At 33.6% G+C, this 17,828-nt stretch overlaps 1 protein-coding gene across 1 annotated transcript; it reads right to left on the bottom strand.

Moving 5' to 3' along the window:
• Positions 1-9,031: 9,031 nt before the first annotated feature.
• LOC18609166 (non-specific lipid-transfer protein 2-like) lies at positions 9,032-9,729 on the bottom strand. The gene has a single exon (XM_018115114.2). It carries the CDS (start codon positions 9,631-9,633, stop codon positions 9,346-9,348), a length of 288 nt encoding a protein of 95 aa, XP_017970603.1. The 5' UTR covers positions 9,634-9,729; the 3' UTR covers positions 9,032-9,345.
• Positions 9,730-17,828: the final 8,099 nt, after the last annotated feature.

The raw sequence follows: 17,828 nt of genomic DNA, 5'->3' as shown, positions 1-17,828 counted from the left end.
TTGAGGTAGCAAAAGAGGGAGTTTGGATCAAGAAGTTCATAACTGAACTTGGTGTGGTTCCTATCATTGTTAATCTTCTAACATTGTACTGTGACAACAATGGAGCCATTATACAAGCAAAGGAACTGAGGTCTCATTAACAGTCTAAATATGTATTGAGGCGTTATCACTTGATTAGGGAGATCATTAGGAGAGGTGATAATAATATAGAGAGAATACCCATGGAGAACAATTTAGTTGACCATCTCATTAAAGTTTTGTCCTAACAAAAACAAGATTGCCACTTAAAGGGCTTTGGTATTAGATACATGGGTGATTGGCTTTTGTGCTAGAGGGAGATTGTTAGTGTAAGCCCCACAAGCTAATTGATTTCATTCTTGTAAAACATTACATTAATTAGTCCATGAGTTTATATAATGTTAAATACATTTTGAATATTTTATATAATATATGAGATATTTCTTTATCCATGAGTTTATTTATAAAGAGTTATGAGAGACTTATTGTGATACCCTAACTTTTATAGGCTTGTGACTAAGTATAGATGTAATAATATGGGCTAGAGGTAGTTTCGTCATTTTCTCTAATAAGCTTCCAAAAGAAAGTTTTATGATATTTTAAGGCTTAAATGGGTATAAGACTACATAAAATGATGTGTGCTGATGAAAACACGAAGAAAACTAGAAGTTTCAATAATTTTCATAACAGGGGTAAAATGGTCATTTTTCACCTCTGGTTAAAATTTTATGTTTTTATGAACCTGAGCATGTTTAGACCATTATGGATATTGTCCCAGTGTTAAAAGAGCAAAAAGATTGCATAAAAGATTGGAGGAGAATAAGTTAATTGGTGGAAGGGCATTTTCATAATTTTATGAGAATGGATAAGTTGGCCTATAAATATCTGGAAATTTCTAGCACCTTTTTGAATTTCTAGCAGCTGGTCTTCTTCTTCTTCTTCTCCTCTCTCACATTTCTTCAAAACTTCATGGAAGTTTGATTTGAAGCTTGAGTGATTTTCTCTCTCTAGCTCTAGTTTTCACACCTTTAAACCCTTTTGACTAGAACATTTGAATTCTTTCATCCTCTCACTTTAAAACCCTTCAAAAATCTGATTTTCACACTTTTTCTCACTAGTTGGACGTTCTAGAGAGAGAAAGAGAGAATTACACCATTTATTTAGAAGCAATTTGAAGGGAATTTGACTACAAAGGAGCCCTAGGGTAAGTGGTTAACTAAGCTCAATTTTTAGCTGCAGAAAATGGTTAGTAATTGGGATTTATGAGCTGTTTTATTGTTTAGTATGTTCATTACTTTTTAGTGATTAAGATAGTGAACATAGATAGCCATTTAAAGTGGCAATTGAAAACTAGCTAAGAGATAGCTTTTAGAGTTCATAGTGTGTAAATTAATCTATTGTTTATGTTAATGTGATCCTAGGTTTTTAAGGAAGCACCATCATTACAATTGGATCATTACGGGAATTTGAATCCATTAAAAGTTCTACAATCAATTGGTGAGTGGACTACCTTCAAAACTGATTTTGGGAATATGATGGATTTAACAAAGTGTTTGAATGATTTTATACAATTTTTCATGAAAATGAATGCCTTGGGAACAAGCTTTTGAGAAAAGGTTTATGTTATGAAATGTGATTATTATGGATTTCTATGTGGCTGCATTATGTTGATACACATATATGCTTGAGTATAATGTTGTGTAATTATATTGACTCAGCTATGTGCGAGTAGGGAGTGCGCATAAGCCGAGGATGACCCGGTTATGTGCGAGTAGGGAGTGCGCATAACCCGGTGATGACCCAGCCATGTGCGAGTAGGGAGTGCGCGTGAGCTGGTGATGATGATGATGGGATGGTGTGATGATGATGATGGGTATATATATATATATATATGTAAATATGTGTGTTATAGGAAATTGATGGATAATGGGTTATGGTTGTAATGCATGTGAAACTTGACATGTTAAACCTTGAGAAATTGTTATGTGTTTTCATGTTGGTTTGGACCTTTTGGCAGGGTGGTTTTTCCTTTGGGAGAAAAGTAAATTTTGCATTAATGCCCTGTATTTCATTGCAGTGAGAATGATTCTCGCTGTAGCAAGAAACTCTCGGATTTGGAGGGGTACATTAGCTGAAAACTTGCTGCAGCGAGGATGCATTTTCGCTGTAGCGAGAATGACACTGTAGCTTCTCGCTGGAGCGAGAAACTTTGTGTTTTCTGGGTTACAATTTCACTGCAGCGAAAAACTTTCTGTTTTGATCTCTTATCTTGTTCAATTGCTGCCCTATCTTTCACTTTTTTACTACCATATGGGAGCATGGACTTCCAACATTAAGGATTAAAAGAGTTAAGTTTAAAATAAGGAGGTTTAGTGAGAAACCCTCGGCCAGTTGAAAAACCCTCGTGCGGTTAATAACTAAATTCCAACGTTGCTGCAACGATAATTCATTCTCGCTGCAGCTACGTTGCAGCGAGAATGCCTTTCCGCTGTAGTGAAGATTCGTTGTCGTATTTGACTGGCTTGTGTAATATTGAAGTTTTCATTCTTCAAATGGTTTGTTATATATGGGTCCTTGATTTTCAAATGATTAATCATTTAAGGGCTTGATGAGGGGTTTTCAATAAGAATAGAAATAAATTGCATTGTTTTGAAAAAGAATGTATCATGATTTCATTAAAGATTCCTTATGGTATGCTTTTTCCCTTCCTCGTTCACTCACTGGGCTTATACTCACCCTTTCAAATTCATGTTTTTAGATCACGAGGCAGCCGGTAACTAGGACGAGGTATCCTTATAGACCTATGTCCATCTTTTAGTAGGTGTCTCGGCATTCAGTAGCTGTACATTCATCCGAGTCCCTCCGCTGGAAGTCAAGTCTTCTTTTTGAGATGTATAGGTGAACCTAATGTATATTATTGGAATACATGTTGTAGACAATGTATGTATATAATAAATGAGAAATGCTAATACGAGTAGGCAATGTCTATTACTATTTTGATTTAAAGTTATAATTTGTGACTTAATGATATTTGATGGAATGATGAGTAGGATAAATTGATAGGCTTGCTTGGGCTTGATAGACTACGTTTATTGGGCCCTTGCACCGGTCATGGCCCAAAAATTTGGGTCGTGACACTTATGTAGATAAAGTCCTTAGAACATAATGACTTTGCAAAGAAATTATAAAGGTTATAATTATGAGATTCTTATGCATTAAAGTCTTATTCTTAAATACGTTTCCGTTCATTGTATGGTCAAGAAGAAGGACATTGACAATGCTCAAAGGTTGGTACATGCTAAGTCTCCTCACTTTGGAACTAAGCAATTGATCTCATAGGTTGAAGTATGCGAGATACTTGGGGATCGTATGTGGGTGCTTGTTAAGGAACAAGTTCACTGAAAGTGACCTGTTGTGAGAGTTCCATTTGATATTTCACTCAAGTGTTTATGGAAATATTCTCATGCATTAGTAATGTAAGTAACCTTTAGACTTGTGATACTATGAAACCTCAACCTCTATAGGCTTGTAAATAGGCATAGACACAATAACATAGGCCAGGGGTAGTTTCGTCATTTTCTCTAATAAGCTCCCAGAAGAAAGTTTTATGATATTTTAAGGTCTAAATAGGCATAAGGCTGCATAAATGATGTGAAATGATGAAAACACGAAGAAAACTAGAAACGACAATAATTTTCACTGTAGGGGTAAAATGGTTATTTTTCACCTCGAGTTAGAATTTTAAGTTTTTATGAACCCGAGCATGTCTAGACCATTATGGACCTTGTCCCATTGTCAAAAGAAGAAAAAGAGTGCATAAAAGATTAGAGGAGAATAAGCTAATTTATGGAGGGGTAATTTGGTAATTTCAAGGGAATGGATATGCTTGGGCTATAAATATCTTCTCCTTCCAGTAGCTTCTTGAATTTCCAGCAGCTTGTCTTCTTCTTCTTCTTCCATCTCACGTTGCTTCCAACCTCCATGGAAGCTTGATATGGAGCTTGCATAATTTTCTCTCTCTAGCTCTAGTTTTCATACCTTTAAGCCCTTTTGACTAGAACCCTTGTATTCTTTCACTCTCTCACTTTAAAACCCTTGAAAAATCCTACTTCCATACTTTCTCTCACTAGCTAAGTGTTTAGAGAGAGAAAGAGAAAGAAAGCCCTATAATAAGCTTGGGAATTATTGGAAAGAATTTCAAAGTTACAAAGATATCAAGGTGAGTAGTAAATTAGAATTGAGTTTTAAGTGTTGATAATGTTTAGTGATTGATTTGTGAGTTTATTGTTGAGATTGTGTATTGACTCTAATGTGATTAGGTAGTGAACATAGATAGCCATTTAAAATGGCAATTGAAAGCTAGTTAAGAGATAGCTTTTAAGGTTTATAGTGTGTGAATTAACATAATGCTGATGCTAATGTGATTCTAGGTTCTAACGAAGCCCCATTACCCCAATTGGATCATTAAGGGAATTAGAGTCAACTAAAGGCTCAATAATAAATCGGTGAGTGGACTTGCATTTCAAACTTGTTTTGGGGAATGTGAATGATTTTATCCAACTTGTCTTTGAAAATGTACCTTGGGAAAAAGCCTTTGGTGAAGTGATTTTATATTGTGAAAATGTGCTATACAATGGGCTATGTGTTATCAAAATATGATAGTATGCATGATATGCATTGGGTGCTTTTTTGTATGTTAATGTGGACTCGGCTATGTGCGAGTGGGAGTGCACATAAGCCATTGTTGACCCGGCTATGTGCTAGTGGGAGTATGCATAAGCCGTTGCATATGAGATGATGATGATGGAAGGTGTACATGACGATTGATATATATATATATATATATATATATATATATATACATACATATACATATATGGTATGTGGTTGTAATGCAAAAATGTGAGCATTTGAATTGTTGAAATTTGGGAGTTTGTATGTGTTACATGTCGCTTTTGTTATTTTAGCAGGATGGCTTTGATTTAAGGGGAAAAGGAAACTTTTTTCTTAATGTTCTGATTCTCGCTGCAACAAGAAACTCTCGAGTTTGGAGGGGTGGTGCTGGCCGAGAATCTCGCTACAGCAAGAATGTTACTGTAGCTTTTCGCTACAGCGAGAAACTTTCTGTTTTGAAACCTAGAATTTCGCTGCAACGAGATTGAATCTTGCTAAGCGAAAAACTTTCTATTTTTCTCCTCATTTGGCTCGGTTGCTACCCTATTTTCTATTTCTTTGGTACCATAGTTGAGCATGGACTTCTAACATTAAGGAATAAATGAATTAAGTTTAAAATGAGGAGGTTTGGTGAGAAACCCTCGACCAGTTAAGAAACCCTCGGCTAGATGATAATTAAAGTCAAGTGTCGCTGCAGTGGAAAGGCATTCTCGTTGCAGCGTAGCGAGGACCCATTGTTTATTTGACTTGATTCGCATGAATGCTATTAAAGTTTTTACTCTCTAAAACCTTTGTTGAGCATAGACTCTTTTCATTAAATGATTTACTCATGTGGGGTTTACATGAGGGGTTTTAATAAGATCAAAAACAAATTGCATTGTTTTGAAAAAGAATGCATCATGATTTCGTTAAACATTCCTTATGGTATGCTTGTTCCCTTCCTTGTTCACTCACTAGGTTTATACTCACCGTTTTCAACTTCATGTTTTCAGATCACTAGGCAGCCGGTAACTAGGATGAGGTGTCTTTGTAGACTTGTATCCATCTTTTGGTAGGTGTCTCGACATTTAGTAGCTGTACATTCGTCCGAGTCCCTCCACTGGACGTTGAGTATTCTTTCGTTGTATATAGACAAACCTAGTGTAAATTATTAAGATACATGTTGTAGATAATGTATATACACTTGTTTGGTATGCCAGTATGAGGTGGCAAATGTTTAATAATATCTTGACCCTAAGTTATGAAATGTGACTTAACAGTTTATGATGGAATGATGAACACGTCAAATTAATAGGCTTGCTTGGGCTTAGTGGACTACGTCCATTGGCCTCATGCGCCGATCATGGCTCGAAATTTGGGTCGCGACAGATACCTAGTCATCTTGTATGTGAATTGTCATGTTTTGATTTCACCTTTACGAGTTTGAAGGTGACTAGATGCCTAAACAGGGTGCTTTTAGATGTGGCATGAAGCTTGCAAAGATGAATGAGCAGTCTAGAGAGGATTCATCACCCCAAGTGATTTGAGGGGAACACATCTCATTTGCTTTTGACTTATATTGACTAAAACTCCTTGGCCAAGGTAATCTTGATAGGTCAATATGAAAGCTGCAAGACTAATATGGATAAGTTAAAAAGTAGACACCGAGCCATGCTTTCCATCTATCTAGGATATATGATGAAAGGATCAAATTGCACTTGATACCATACACTAAAATGTTAGTCAAACCATATTGACTCTCTTGACATTTGGATGGTTATGATGTATTGCTAGATACTGCTCATGATCTATAAATATATTTATAAATTCTTAATTGAATTAATTTATATTTATTGCCAATATGTTGGGTACCTATGGGTCACACGCATAAGGTGAATTGTCGAAATTAATTTGAGTTCAATTGGATATGAGCTAATTGATTTTATAGAGGTTTAATCCAATTAAATATTGGGCTAAATTAAATATGATTTGATGGAGTATGAAACGAAGGCCCGATCAGCCCAAGGCATTTTCTAATCCTTGTTGGATATGAAGTAGGTCAATTTACTCTATAAAAGAATACTTTGGCTGCCTCTTGAATGTACAGAAAAGTTCAGTTTTATTTTCTCATATGTTGAGATAGGATCACAGCCAAAAAGAGAGAAACACAAGGGAGCTCAAAATCAAGAGTTTGCAAGCACAAAATTTGGCTTAGGATTCACACATTCTTAGTGAAGAGATTTTAGGAAATCATTGTGTGGATCACCATTAAAGGTAGGACAATTGTGCTGCTATGGTTTGATAAGTCTTAGTTGGTGTACAAAAGTCAAAAATGAAAAGCCAATGAGGACTCCACCAAAGAAAGCAAACATCATTTTTCAAGTATGTCAAAATCTTTCTCTTGTGGTTTTTATAAATCAGTTTCAATTAAAGTGATCCATGGCTTAGGGGATTAAAATTTTGATAATATTTTACAGCGTATGATTACCTTAGCATGATTCGAATCCCCTTTAGCGAAGATGTTTCATGGATGACCCAAGTTGCCCTCAATGTCATCCGGACATCGAGTCAGCATCCCATATGTTGAGGGATTGTCTACTAATCACTGCTCTTTGGTGCAGAATTTTCACACAAAGCTTACAAGGTGCGTTTTTTAATTCTTCCTTACTTGAGTGGTTGTCTTTGAACTTGAGTAGAAGTAAGTTATTGATTAATGGCATTCCTAAGAGTACGGTTTTTGGTGTTACTTTCTGCTTTAGCTAGAAATGGTGAAATCTTTTTCTATTTGAGAATAAGCTGATGATAATTGAGAATCGAATGTCACTTATTAATAGCTGGGCGGCTTAAATACATCAGGCTTGTGCTACTAAGGTGCCGAATATTATATCAACTCATTCCTTAAGTGAAGAGCGGCTTAAAAGGTGCCAACTTTCTGAACCAAATTGGATTGCGTTAAATGTAGATGGGGCGTTTGGAGCTTCTGTTGGTAAGTCAGCAGGTGGTGGTACATTACGAGACAGTCATGGTATGTGGAACGGCGGGTTTTCACTCAAGGTAGGCAAGTGTACTGCTTATAGAGAGGAGTTATGGGGTGTCTACGAAGGTTTGTTATTGGCATGGGATTTGGGGTATAGGAAAATTGATCTTTAAATCGATAATAAAATGGTGGTTCATGCCCTCAAGAATCTGGTATCTCATCCTTGCTCAAATTTTGATCTCCTCCAATCAATTCAACATCATTTTCTGTGTCAATAGGAGGCACTTCCACAACATGTTTATAGAGAAGGCAATCGAGTTGCAGATTTCATGGCTAATATTGGCTTTTCTAGTTTAGAAAAATTTACTATTTGCAATAATTCTCCTAGTATTGTTTCAGAAGTATTACGTCATGATGTATTAGGACTTTGTGTTCCACGTATTATAAGAGCATAAATCTCATTTTCCTAAAAAAAAAAAAGGTGCGTAGTATATTTTCATGTCTCATACACCTTTTCAGGCACCACTGAATTTGTGGAGTGACTTTGTCACTTATTTCATCATTTCAAGTAAAATTCGCTTTGCCAAAGAGCTAATATAACCTTCACTGCTAAAGGTTTCGTTTCCAACGTAAGAGAAAATGGAAAATTATAAAATATCATCTTATACATCAGTAATGAAATTTTATAATTCTATAAGTGCATTATAGAATTATCACATATTCACTAAACTACGATTAAGAAGATACATAAACACGGACAGCTCAATAACCTCAAAGGCTTCAAATGAGATTTTGTTTTATATATTGAAATTAAGAAAATGTGACTTTTTTATTGAAGTTAATGAAGCAAGAGCAAATGAGGAAAGAAGAAATCATAAGTGGATATTATAAATTGGAAAAAATTGATTTTATATATACAAAAAAAAAGTGTTGAAGATTATTAAATACATATTATCATTAGTTGATTGAAAATAGAAGAAATAGTTTATGAGATATAATTGAGAATTATTAGCGTTGTGGGAATTAGGAAGTGATAAAAAATCTAGATTTATTAGGGATATAATTAGGGAAGTGAGAGAACGTATCATTTGATTAATTATCTTGACTTTTTACTTATTTTTAGTGAGAAATGAGATAAATAGTTGAGAATTAATCGGGCTTTGGAAATGAGAGAAAATAGATATTTGTTAGGCATGAGAGGATATGTAGATATTTTATTAATTATCTCAATTTTTATATATTTTTAATATAATTAATTATATAATTATAAAATTATAGGTCTATGAAAATTTGGAGCCTAAAGCAAAGGTCTTTGGTCATAAATTAATATATTTATTAATAAACACGTTACAATTATTTATTTTTCATGTGCTAAATTAAAAATTTTACCATCAATATAGAAGATAATACTCTAAGTAGAAAACTTTAATACACATCTTGCTTCAAATAGGATGAGACAACTGAACTCACTGAAAGAACATGAAAAATATTAGTTCACTATTCTGATGTGAAAGCTGAACTTATAGAACAATATAAAAGAGAGTAAACCCACTCCACAAGACTGACTCAAACCAATATTAATTATTTTAATTATACAAGCATGCAATTACTATAGCACTGAAAAGACTGCAACCCAATTACTCTACTCTCTACGCACAAACTGACACTCTTGATACCATTTCAAGTCGTATAGAAATTCAGCAATTCGGAAATGGGGAGCCACAAATGCTAGCAACCTTCCGGGCGTTGGGAGAGTTGACAAGCTTTTGAAGATTAGGATCCTTGACATAGTTGCAGAGGCAAGGCCTCTGCTCCTTTAATTTACTACAACAAAGGGGTGACGGAGGGGTGGAGGATGTGATGGCACTTGCACATGGGCTCAGCTGCAACGCATTGCAAGTTACACCCATCGACACTTGTGCTTTCCCAAGAAGCAGAACAAGCACAACACAGACGGCTGCAACATTGGCATATGACATTTTCATCCTCGCAATACAAAATGTATTGAACAAAAATATAGAGAGCAAGAGGGAAAAGACGGAATATAAGTTAATAAGATGCGCTGCAATTGGGCAATGTTCTCTGCACAATTTATAGTGGGAGAGTGGCGAAAGGTGGATGGGAATTGTTCAGTATTTTATTTCAATTGAATCATGAAGCTTTCACTTTCTAAGAATCTATCATGATTTGTTGGAGGCTTTGTCTATATTTCATGAGGGTTTTGCCACAACAAAGCTGGATGCGGCTGGTATATTAATTATAATGAAATTGTAGAGTTTGTGTGGGGCTGGCAGTATGTTAAACCGCCTTATTTCTTTCATCTTTTGCTGTGATGATCAATCAATTGCTCCTGGTAGTAGGCTAGGGACCTAGTTTTTCATTACATTCACTAATCGACTAAAGCATAATTTTCCTTTCTTTGTTTCTCTACTAGTATGTATTCTTTCTCAACTTGGATTGGAGAGGCATCATCACAACCTTGTGTGTGAGCAGTTTAGGCATCGAATATAACTTAATTTGTATCCTTTTGAGTAGGAACTTGTTTCTTAAATGATGGGAAATTGTAAATTCATGATTCAAGTTCTTCAATTTTTAGATTTTAATTGATAATGGAGGCTTGTCACCACCTTTTTGAAGGTTAAATTTTCATAGTTGGGATCAAAATTTTCAAGCTGTTTCTACCTACAAAATAGCGTGTTGTTCAAATGCAAAGAACTCATTTGGTGCGAAAATTTTGAAAAATAAAAATAAAAACAAAAACAAAACATTACAAGAAAAGTCATGAACTAATGATGTGAATATTTATTCAAAAGACAACATAATTCAGAATTGTTATCAGCATGCTAAAATGGGGCCAAAGTAAAATATTAAAACGTGCAAATAAGTTATAAAATAAATAATCATTAAGACTAATCATCTTATGCTTGATAATCATAGGTAAAGAATTTGAGGAATTTCTTTTGTCGCAGTATACCTTTCGGTGATGTGATGTGATGCGCAGCTCTATTTGCTTTTCTGCAATATTTGCTATTTCATGTCCCTTGTAAGCACATCATTCGCTTTTAGCCTCATATAATGGGCGATAAACTCACCTATATACGTATAAAATGGCATATTCAGAATAATTTAATTTTAAGAATGCAAACATAAATTTAAATTTAAAGAAGAAACTGTAAGGAATAATCCTCCTTAATAAGGGTATTTTTAAAATAACCTTCAAAATAAATTGAACTGTTTTTAATCATATTTAGTCATGATTTGATAAAAATACCTTTGAAACTACTTTAAATAAATTAAACCATACATCTCAATTTCTATCCATATATGCTTCTGATTTCTTTCTCTCAAGATCCAACTCTCTATAATTTTATCGTTTCTCTCTTCGACATTAGTCTACTATGCTCCCAATTTCTCTCTTCTCATGATTTCAAGATACCAAACGATGGTTTTGATGTACTTAGAGTGGGTGGCTATTTGAAAATTTTGATTTTTAAGTATTCTGGATGAAACTAAAATGGCAAAAATGATTATGTTTAAAATAACTTTTAATTGGATCAATTTGGGACGTAGATGTCAACAAACTTTAAAATTTGAAATTTATAAACCTAGGGTTTCAAAGGAAATTTTTTCAATTTTTGGTTGAAATAGATGTTTTAGATAAGAAAATTTATATTTTGATTTATGAAAATATGCTAGAAACACTTTAATCGGTGTCATATTATCAAAAAAAAAAAAAAAATGAAGAGAGTTGAAAAGATTTGAAGTTTTGGTTTGTAAGTAACAACAACATTTTATGCATTAAAGTGTAACAAAATTTTTTTAAACATAACGTGTAACATGTTTTTATACATAGCGTGTAACAACAATAGTTTTTTTTTTCAACATGACATGTAACAACCTTCTTAATCATGACGTGTTACATATTTTTGTACATGACGTGTAACAATAATATTTTTTTAATCATGGTATGTAACATGTTTTTGTATATGATGTATAACAACAATTTTTTCTTTGTTCAACATAACTTGTAACGACCATTTTTAATCATGATGTGTAACAATAATATTTTTTCAACATGGCATGTAATATCATGTAATGACGTATAGCATCATTAAAGGTAATTTTGTTCAATTTAATTAAAAATAGTCAAAATTATAAAGCGATTAGAGCATGCAGAGAAGTTACGCAGAAAATGGAAAGCGATTCTGTGTTTCATTTCTACTTAATAAAACTGGCAGACATGCTTTTGAGGGACAAAAAATGAAAGAAAGAAATTAAAGTCCACTGATAAGTACTGTATAACGTCGCATTAATTTGTTTCAGGTGGGTTTCCTTTCTTTCTCTCATTTCCCTGGATTCTGGGGGAGAGGCGCTTATAAGATTTAATTCTCGCAAAAATTGGGTAAAAAGATGTGAAGGGAGGCAAAGTAATCTCAAAGAGCCCCAAAATACCGCTAAAAATCTTATTAAAATGCTATAAGAAGAAGTTGGAGCAGGGATTAGGGGCAAGGCTCCTTGGCAATAAAACATGCAAGATACAATCATGGGATGCTCCCAATGATTTGGTTTGAATTAATGATTAGCCAACATCAGGCCTCTACTTTTACTTTGTAATCTTCCTAGAGTTGCTTTTTCTTCGGTAAGTGAACATTTTTCAAACTTTCACTATGCTCTAGTAATGATGGGCTTACGACCATCAAAAACAGTGGTATTCTCACACTTGTTCGTCAATGGTCAAAGATTTTATGTAGAAAGTTACCCTACGTTCGAGCTTTGGATGCGGAAACATTCTAATTCTCTACTTTAATTTAGATTGAATATAAAAGATGTAAAGAGAGGATAAGATAATGATTGCAGGACCATCCATTTTTAATATATAGTAATTGATATCCAATTAGATTGGCTTAACTTTTTTATCCTTGCTGAGATCCATGGGGATCAATATTGGATTTGGAGAGCGAATGCTTGAGTAAATCGCAACACAATAATCTCTCAAGATCAAGATTAATGAATGGGACAACAATATTAGAGTGGAAGACAAAAGTTCTTAATAAATTCTAGTCAAACAGAGCTTTAAATTCAAGTATCATATATATTGCGCCAGTTCCCCATAAATCAAATAATTAAACATTTATCAGTTCTTTAAGTATTATTATTGTGATTAACACTAAAATTGAGGGTGAAACCATAAATAAAATGATTAATAGAAGTTGAAAAAAGTGGTGGGAAAGGGACAAAAAAAGAAGAAAAGGAAGGGAGAAATTGTTTCTCCTTCTCACATTTTGACAAAAAGAAGAAAAATGAAAAGAAAGAAAAAAAATATTTAAGAGTAAAAACATAAAGAAATAATTAATTTAAGTTAAATGAGTTTTTTCTTTGCATTTTTGAAGAGATTAAGATTTAAATGAAAAGGAATGTGTAAATCTACCCATTTTCTTTTCATCTCTCCATTTCTCTTTTCCATGATGAATGAAAAGGAAGAAGGAAAAACCATTTTTCTCAATCCTTTTTCTTTCCTCTTCACTCTTATCGAACACTAATGTAAGAGATTTAGAAAATAAAAAGTTATGAGTTGTTTTGATAATTTCTCCCTTTGCTAAGGCGATAGGTCAAATACATATAGAAGATCATATAATGAACTACTCCTATCTTTCAAATTGAATACCCACTTTTCCCTTTTAGTCCCTTCCAAAACTTGGTTCGCTTTGCTTTTTTGAACATTTACAATTCCTACTTTTTCTATGTTTCATATTAATTTTTAATTTTTTCTTACTTTTAGTATTAAAAAACACAATTTATTAATGTTATAATAAATTATTTAAAAAATATTAGTGTGTGCTTGTGTGTATGAAGGATTTCATGCTGATTTCAAATTTACGAAGGGCAACATCAATCCTAGAAAACATGATTCATGGTGAATAAACATTGTCACTTCGTATATTTCTGTAATTGATAATGACGGCTCTATCAGTGCCATGTTTTAGCTATCACTTACTAGGGACCAAGTTCAAAAGCTCGTGGTACTTATCAATGATCATACAACAAGTCTTGATGATGATCCACCAACCTCAAATGTGCATCTACAAAAACCTTTGCCTGTGTGTGTTTGTTGTGTGTATCAACTTAATAATGGCTGATATGATATCTTATCTTGTTTTCTTAAGTATGCAAAACACAATATTACATAAACATATTGTTAATGTATGTCCTAGAAGCCAATAGGATTGGATTAGAGATACACTTTATTTCTTGTATTTTGGATATTCTTTTATCTTTAATTAATAATATCGAGCTATTCACTTTATCTATAAGTCAATGCATGTGAAGTAGCTTATGTAACACCCCTAACTTTTGATATGAAATATGTGATGCGAGCTAAGTAAATTCAAGACTTAGATTAAATTTTTTTATGCATATGTCTAATGATTTGATAATAAACCTATGTGTATTTAGAGAATAATTTTTGAAACTTAAGGTGTATTTGAGGATTTTGATGATATGTTGAATATGCTAAGAGTATAGGAGTTTGTATTATGGCACTTAGGCAATTTTTGTGAAAATATGTGATGATTCTTGAAGTTTAATGGTTTAGATTGAATTTGATCATGTGTTTGAGGATAAATGTATGAGAAGTATGAGTTATAATAGTTACTTGAAGTATGATTTAAACAAGGAAGGAACTAGAGGGTTGAAATTCAAATTTTTGAAAGTTGGAAGTGTTGGAAATATGCATACAAGGGACAAAGGCCCAACTTGATTTTTGAGCTCGATTGAAGCGGATTGGAGCTTTGAAACCACTCTTGACGTAAGATTAAGCATTTTTACTTATTTATTTTCTATTTATAACCTGGAAATCTATTTGCTCCAACTTTGGTGAATTTTTCCCTTTTGATTTTGCTAGAGATTTGAAGTTGAGATTTGAGTAATCCAACATCTAAAGGTAAGGATTTGAGCTTTTGAACCTAAGTTTTATAACAATGAAAGGTTAGAATAAATCCTATTTTGAAAAGTTGGAAAATTTCAAAAGCTAGGAAATTATTATTATTTTGATTTTTCAAACGGAAATTGAACCTATTGATGTATTGGGAAGTCAGAAAATAGTTGGAGCCTAGAAATGGAGCTTGGCAGTAGAAATGGCCTTCGACTGTCACTGTGAGTGGGTTTATTTATTTGAATAAAAGCATGTGATGCTTATCGTATTGTTAATGCACTACTATGGTGCTTGAATGGTGTATGTATGCCTAGATGAATATGCTTAAGCTAGAAAACTATGTGTACGTATATATGTTATATATGATGTGCATGTGTGCCATAGTGCAAGCCACATAGTGGCATACGTCTGAGCCTAAACTAAAAGGTCCACTGAGAATGAAGACGTTTAGGAGTAGCTTACTCAAAACGATTACTCTCTTGAAAATTATGGATAATTGACGCCTTGGAGAGTTAAGGGCATTTAAAACTATATTGAGCTGAGTAATGTCTGAAGCTCATTAAGTGTGATTTGTTATGTAAATGGTACATATGTGGTATCAAAGGGAAGATGGCCTTATTTGTAGAATTGTGTTCCATTCGATATTGAGAATTTGAACGTTGATTTGATTTAAGGTTGAGTAAAGTCCTATTCCCTGTGACTTTGTTCTATGCCTACATGTAACACCCAACCCTAAATTATCTGTGATATATCATTCACATGCTTTGGATAGCATGTTTGTATATTGAATTGCCTCGAAAAACAAGTTAAATGACTGTATTGCCTCTAATGGTACGGTTCAGTTAAATAAGTCTTGAACTAATTTAAACAGAGAATCGAGGATGAATTTCAGAAAAACTAAAACCCATGGATTGATTTAAAATGAGGATTCAGAGGTTGAGGTCCGTTATGGAGTTAATCCGGACTTTAAGTATTCTAGGGGTAAAATGGTCATTTGCCACCTGGGGACAAAATGAGAATTTTTAGAAAAGATTTGTTGGCCCCATTTAACTTATTGGAGTATGATTTGAGTGTTGGAGTATAATTTGAGGGTTTGGCAGTGAAAAAGTTTAATTTCGGTGATTTTTGGAGTGTGTGGGCAAAATCGTAATTTTTCCACCCACGGACAAAATTTGAGATTTTGAGAGAATTTAGATCAAATTTGATAAATTGGAGAATGGTATGAGTATAAGGGATGAAAAATATGTCTATGGGCAATTTTTCAGTTTTTGGGGTAAAAATGTAATTTTTGACTTTTACGGGGGCAAAAGTGTAAATTTCAAAAATTACTCCACCAAGACTTTGGATAAGTCTGAGAATTTTATCTAAGCTATGGATATGTGGGACAAGTGTATGGTGAAAATTTGGAAATAAATAGATGGCTAGAATTTAAGGAATTAATAAAACAAAAAAAATAAATAAAATAATATTATATTATTTTAGCCTTTAAAAATGTCAAAATTCCAGAATTCTCATCTTCTTCAGCTGTCCAAACCAGGAGAGAAAAAGGGGGAAAAGAAATAAGAACCCTAGCTGAAAAATTTTGGGGAAAATCAAGAGAAATCAAGAAATCAAGTATTAAAAAGGTAAATTTCATTAATTTTCCTTGTGCTTTTTACTACCCATGCATTTTTTTCTCATTTCCATGCAAAATTAGAAAGTGGGTATGGACACCCATGCTGGCCAAACCTACATGGATGAGTTTTGAACTTGAGTTTTGGTTGATTTTAATTGAATTAAGTGATTTTAGTTAGGTTATATTGAAATATAGCAAAAATAAGCTAGAGAAATAATTTTCTCCCATTGAAACCCATTATGCCGAATTTTCTAGGGGAATATTGGCTGCTGATCTTGATGTTTATTTGAGGAATTATGATGAATAATGATAAATTATGAGCCTAGAAAAATAATGGAAATTTTCAGAGCAAAAATACGAATTTTTACCCACTAGGGGTATTTTCGTAATTTACTATCGGGACTGATAATTTGCACCACACTAAGGAACATTAAGTCAATTTGGGTGCAATTGAGGTATAGAAATTGACAAAAATTAATTTGGAGTTTAAACAAACGTGTATATCGATTTATCGGGTAAAAGACCGAAATAGGCTAACATCTCGTTTAGGCAAAATTTAGACATTTTGCACTTCATATCATGCATTAGTAGTATAAATTAGTTTATTTTGGTTTAGTACCAAAGTAGTAAACCTCTTAATTGTAAAATTTGTCAAGGTGGCGAATCCTCTAGCAAGGGCAAAGAAATCGCACTCGAGGAGTAATAGTTGGAGTACCCGAATTTAGTTTTCAGAAACTATGAGTAAACTTATTATTGTCTTAATTATCTAGAGTAGTTTTATACAATTGTGTGATTCTATGAAAAATGGGTTTAAATGGTAAATTGCTATGTTTTAAGAGAAATTGTGATTTATTAAAATGATTTTATAAATTTTCTGGAAAATCGAATACTGGTTTTGAAAATAAAATAATTGGAGACTGCCTGCTTGTATTGTAAATTTATGGTTTTAAATTGAATGGCTTATGACAATAAATGACCATGAATGGCTAAACTGATTTTGGTGTTAGAATTATTTGTACTGTGTATTTAGCCTTGAGAGGCTAAGTTGCGATAAATTGTCATGTCATGCAGAAAAAGATTTTATAAATCAGGTGGTAGATAAAAGATTAGCTACTGTAGTGGTGGGGCGTTCCGTGGGCCAACCTATTAGAGGGGCACAGTAAACACCTTTATATTCTCGCCTCAGTCGTAGAGGCGCGTAGGGTATCTCCTAAGGTGGGCTTTTTGAGTGCACTTCACGTGGACCACCGCGTGAGAGTGAGACTCAGCCAACGCCAAGGAACGACTATGTTTCAAAATAAAAATAAGATTTATGCGAAATATGAATTTTTAACAACCTTGGCAGGCTCGGTTGGATACCCTTGGTCCAGGTGTCACCGAGTACAAGATTTGGCATGAGCCAAGTTTTGAGTAATTCACGAGCCATATTGATTATTTGGTTGAAATGAATATTCGTGATGTGAAAAATTTGCTAAAGTTAATTATTTTTTAATTGTCTCTATTTACTCGCCTTTAGATAGTTTAGATGGTATCTGTTTACTCATTGAGATTTTATAATCTCACCACCCTCAATTCCCCACATTTTAGGTTCGGGATAGCCGGTAGATAGTCGATTGCATCAAGGACTTCAGTTA

The sequence above is a fragment of the Theobroma cacao genome, chromosome 2, assembly GCF_053813885.1.
Source record: "Theobroma cacao isolate CCN51 chromosome 2, ASM5381388v1, whole genome shotgun sequence".
Lineage (NCBI taxonomy): Eukaryota > Viridiplantae > Streptophyta > Magnoliopsida > Malvales > Malvaceae > Theobroma > Theobroma cacao.
Note: the sequence above shows the minus strand (reverse complement) of the source record. Positions and strands in the feature narration are given on the sequence as shown.

Excerpts from the sequence above, each read along its gene's own strand:
- LOC18609166 (XM_018115114.2), bottom strand. The coding sequence starts at position 9,633 with ATGAAAATGTCATATGCCAATGTTGCAGCCGTCTGTGTTGTGCTTGTT.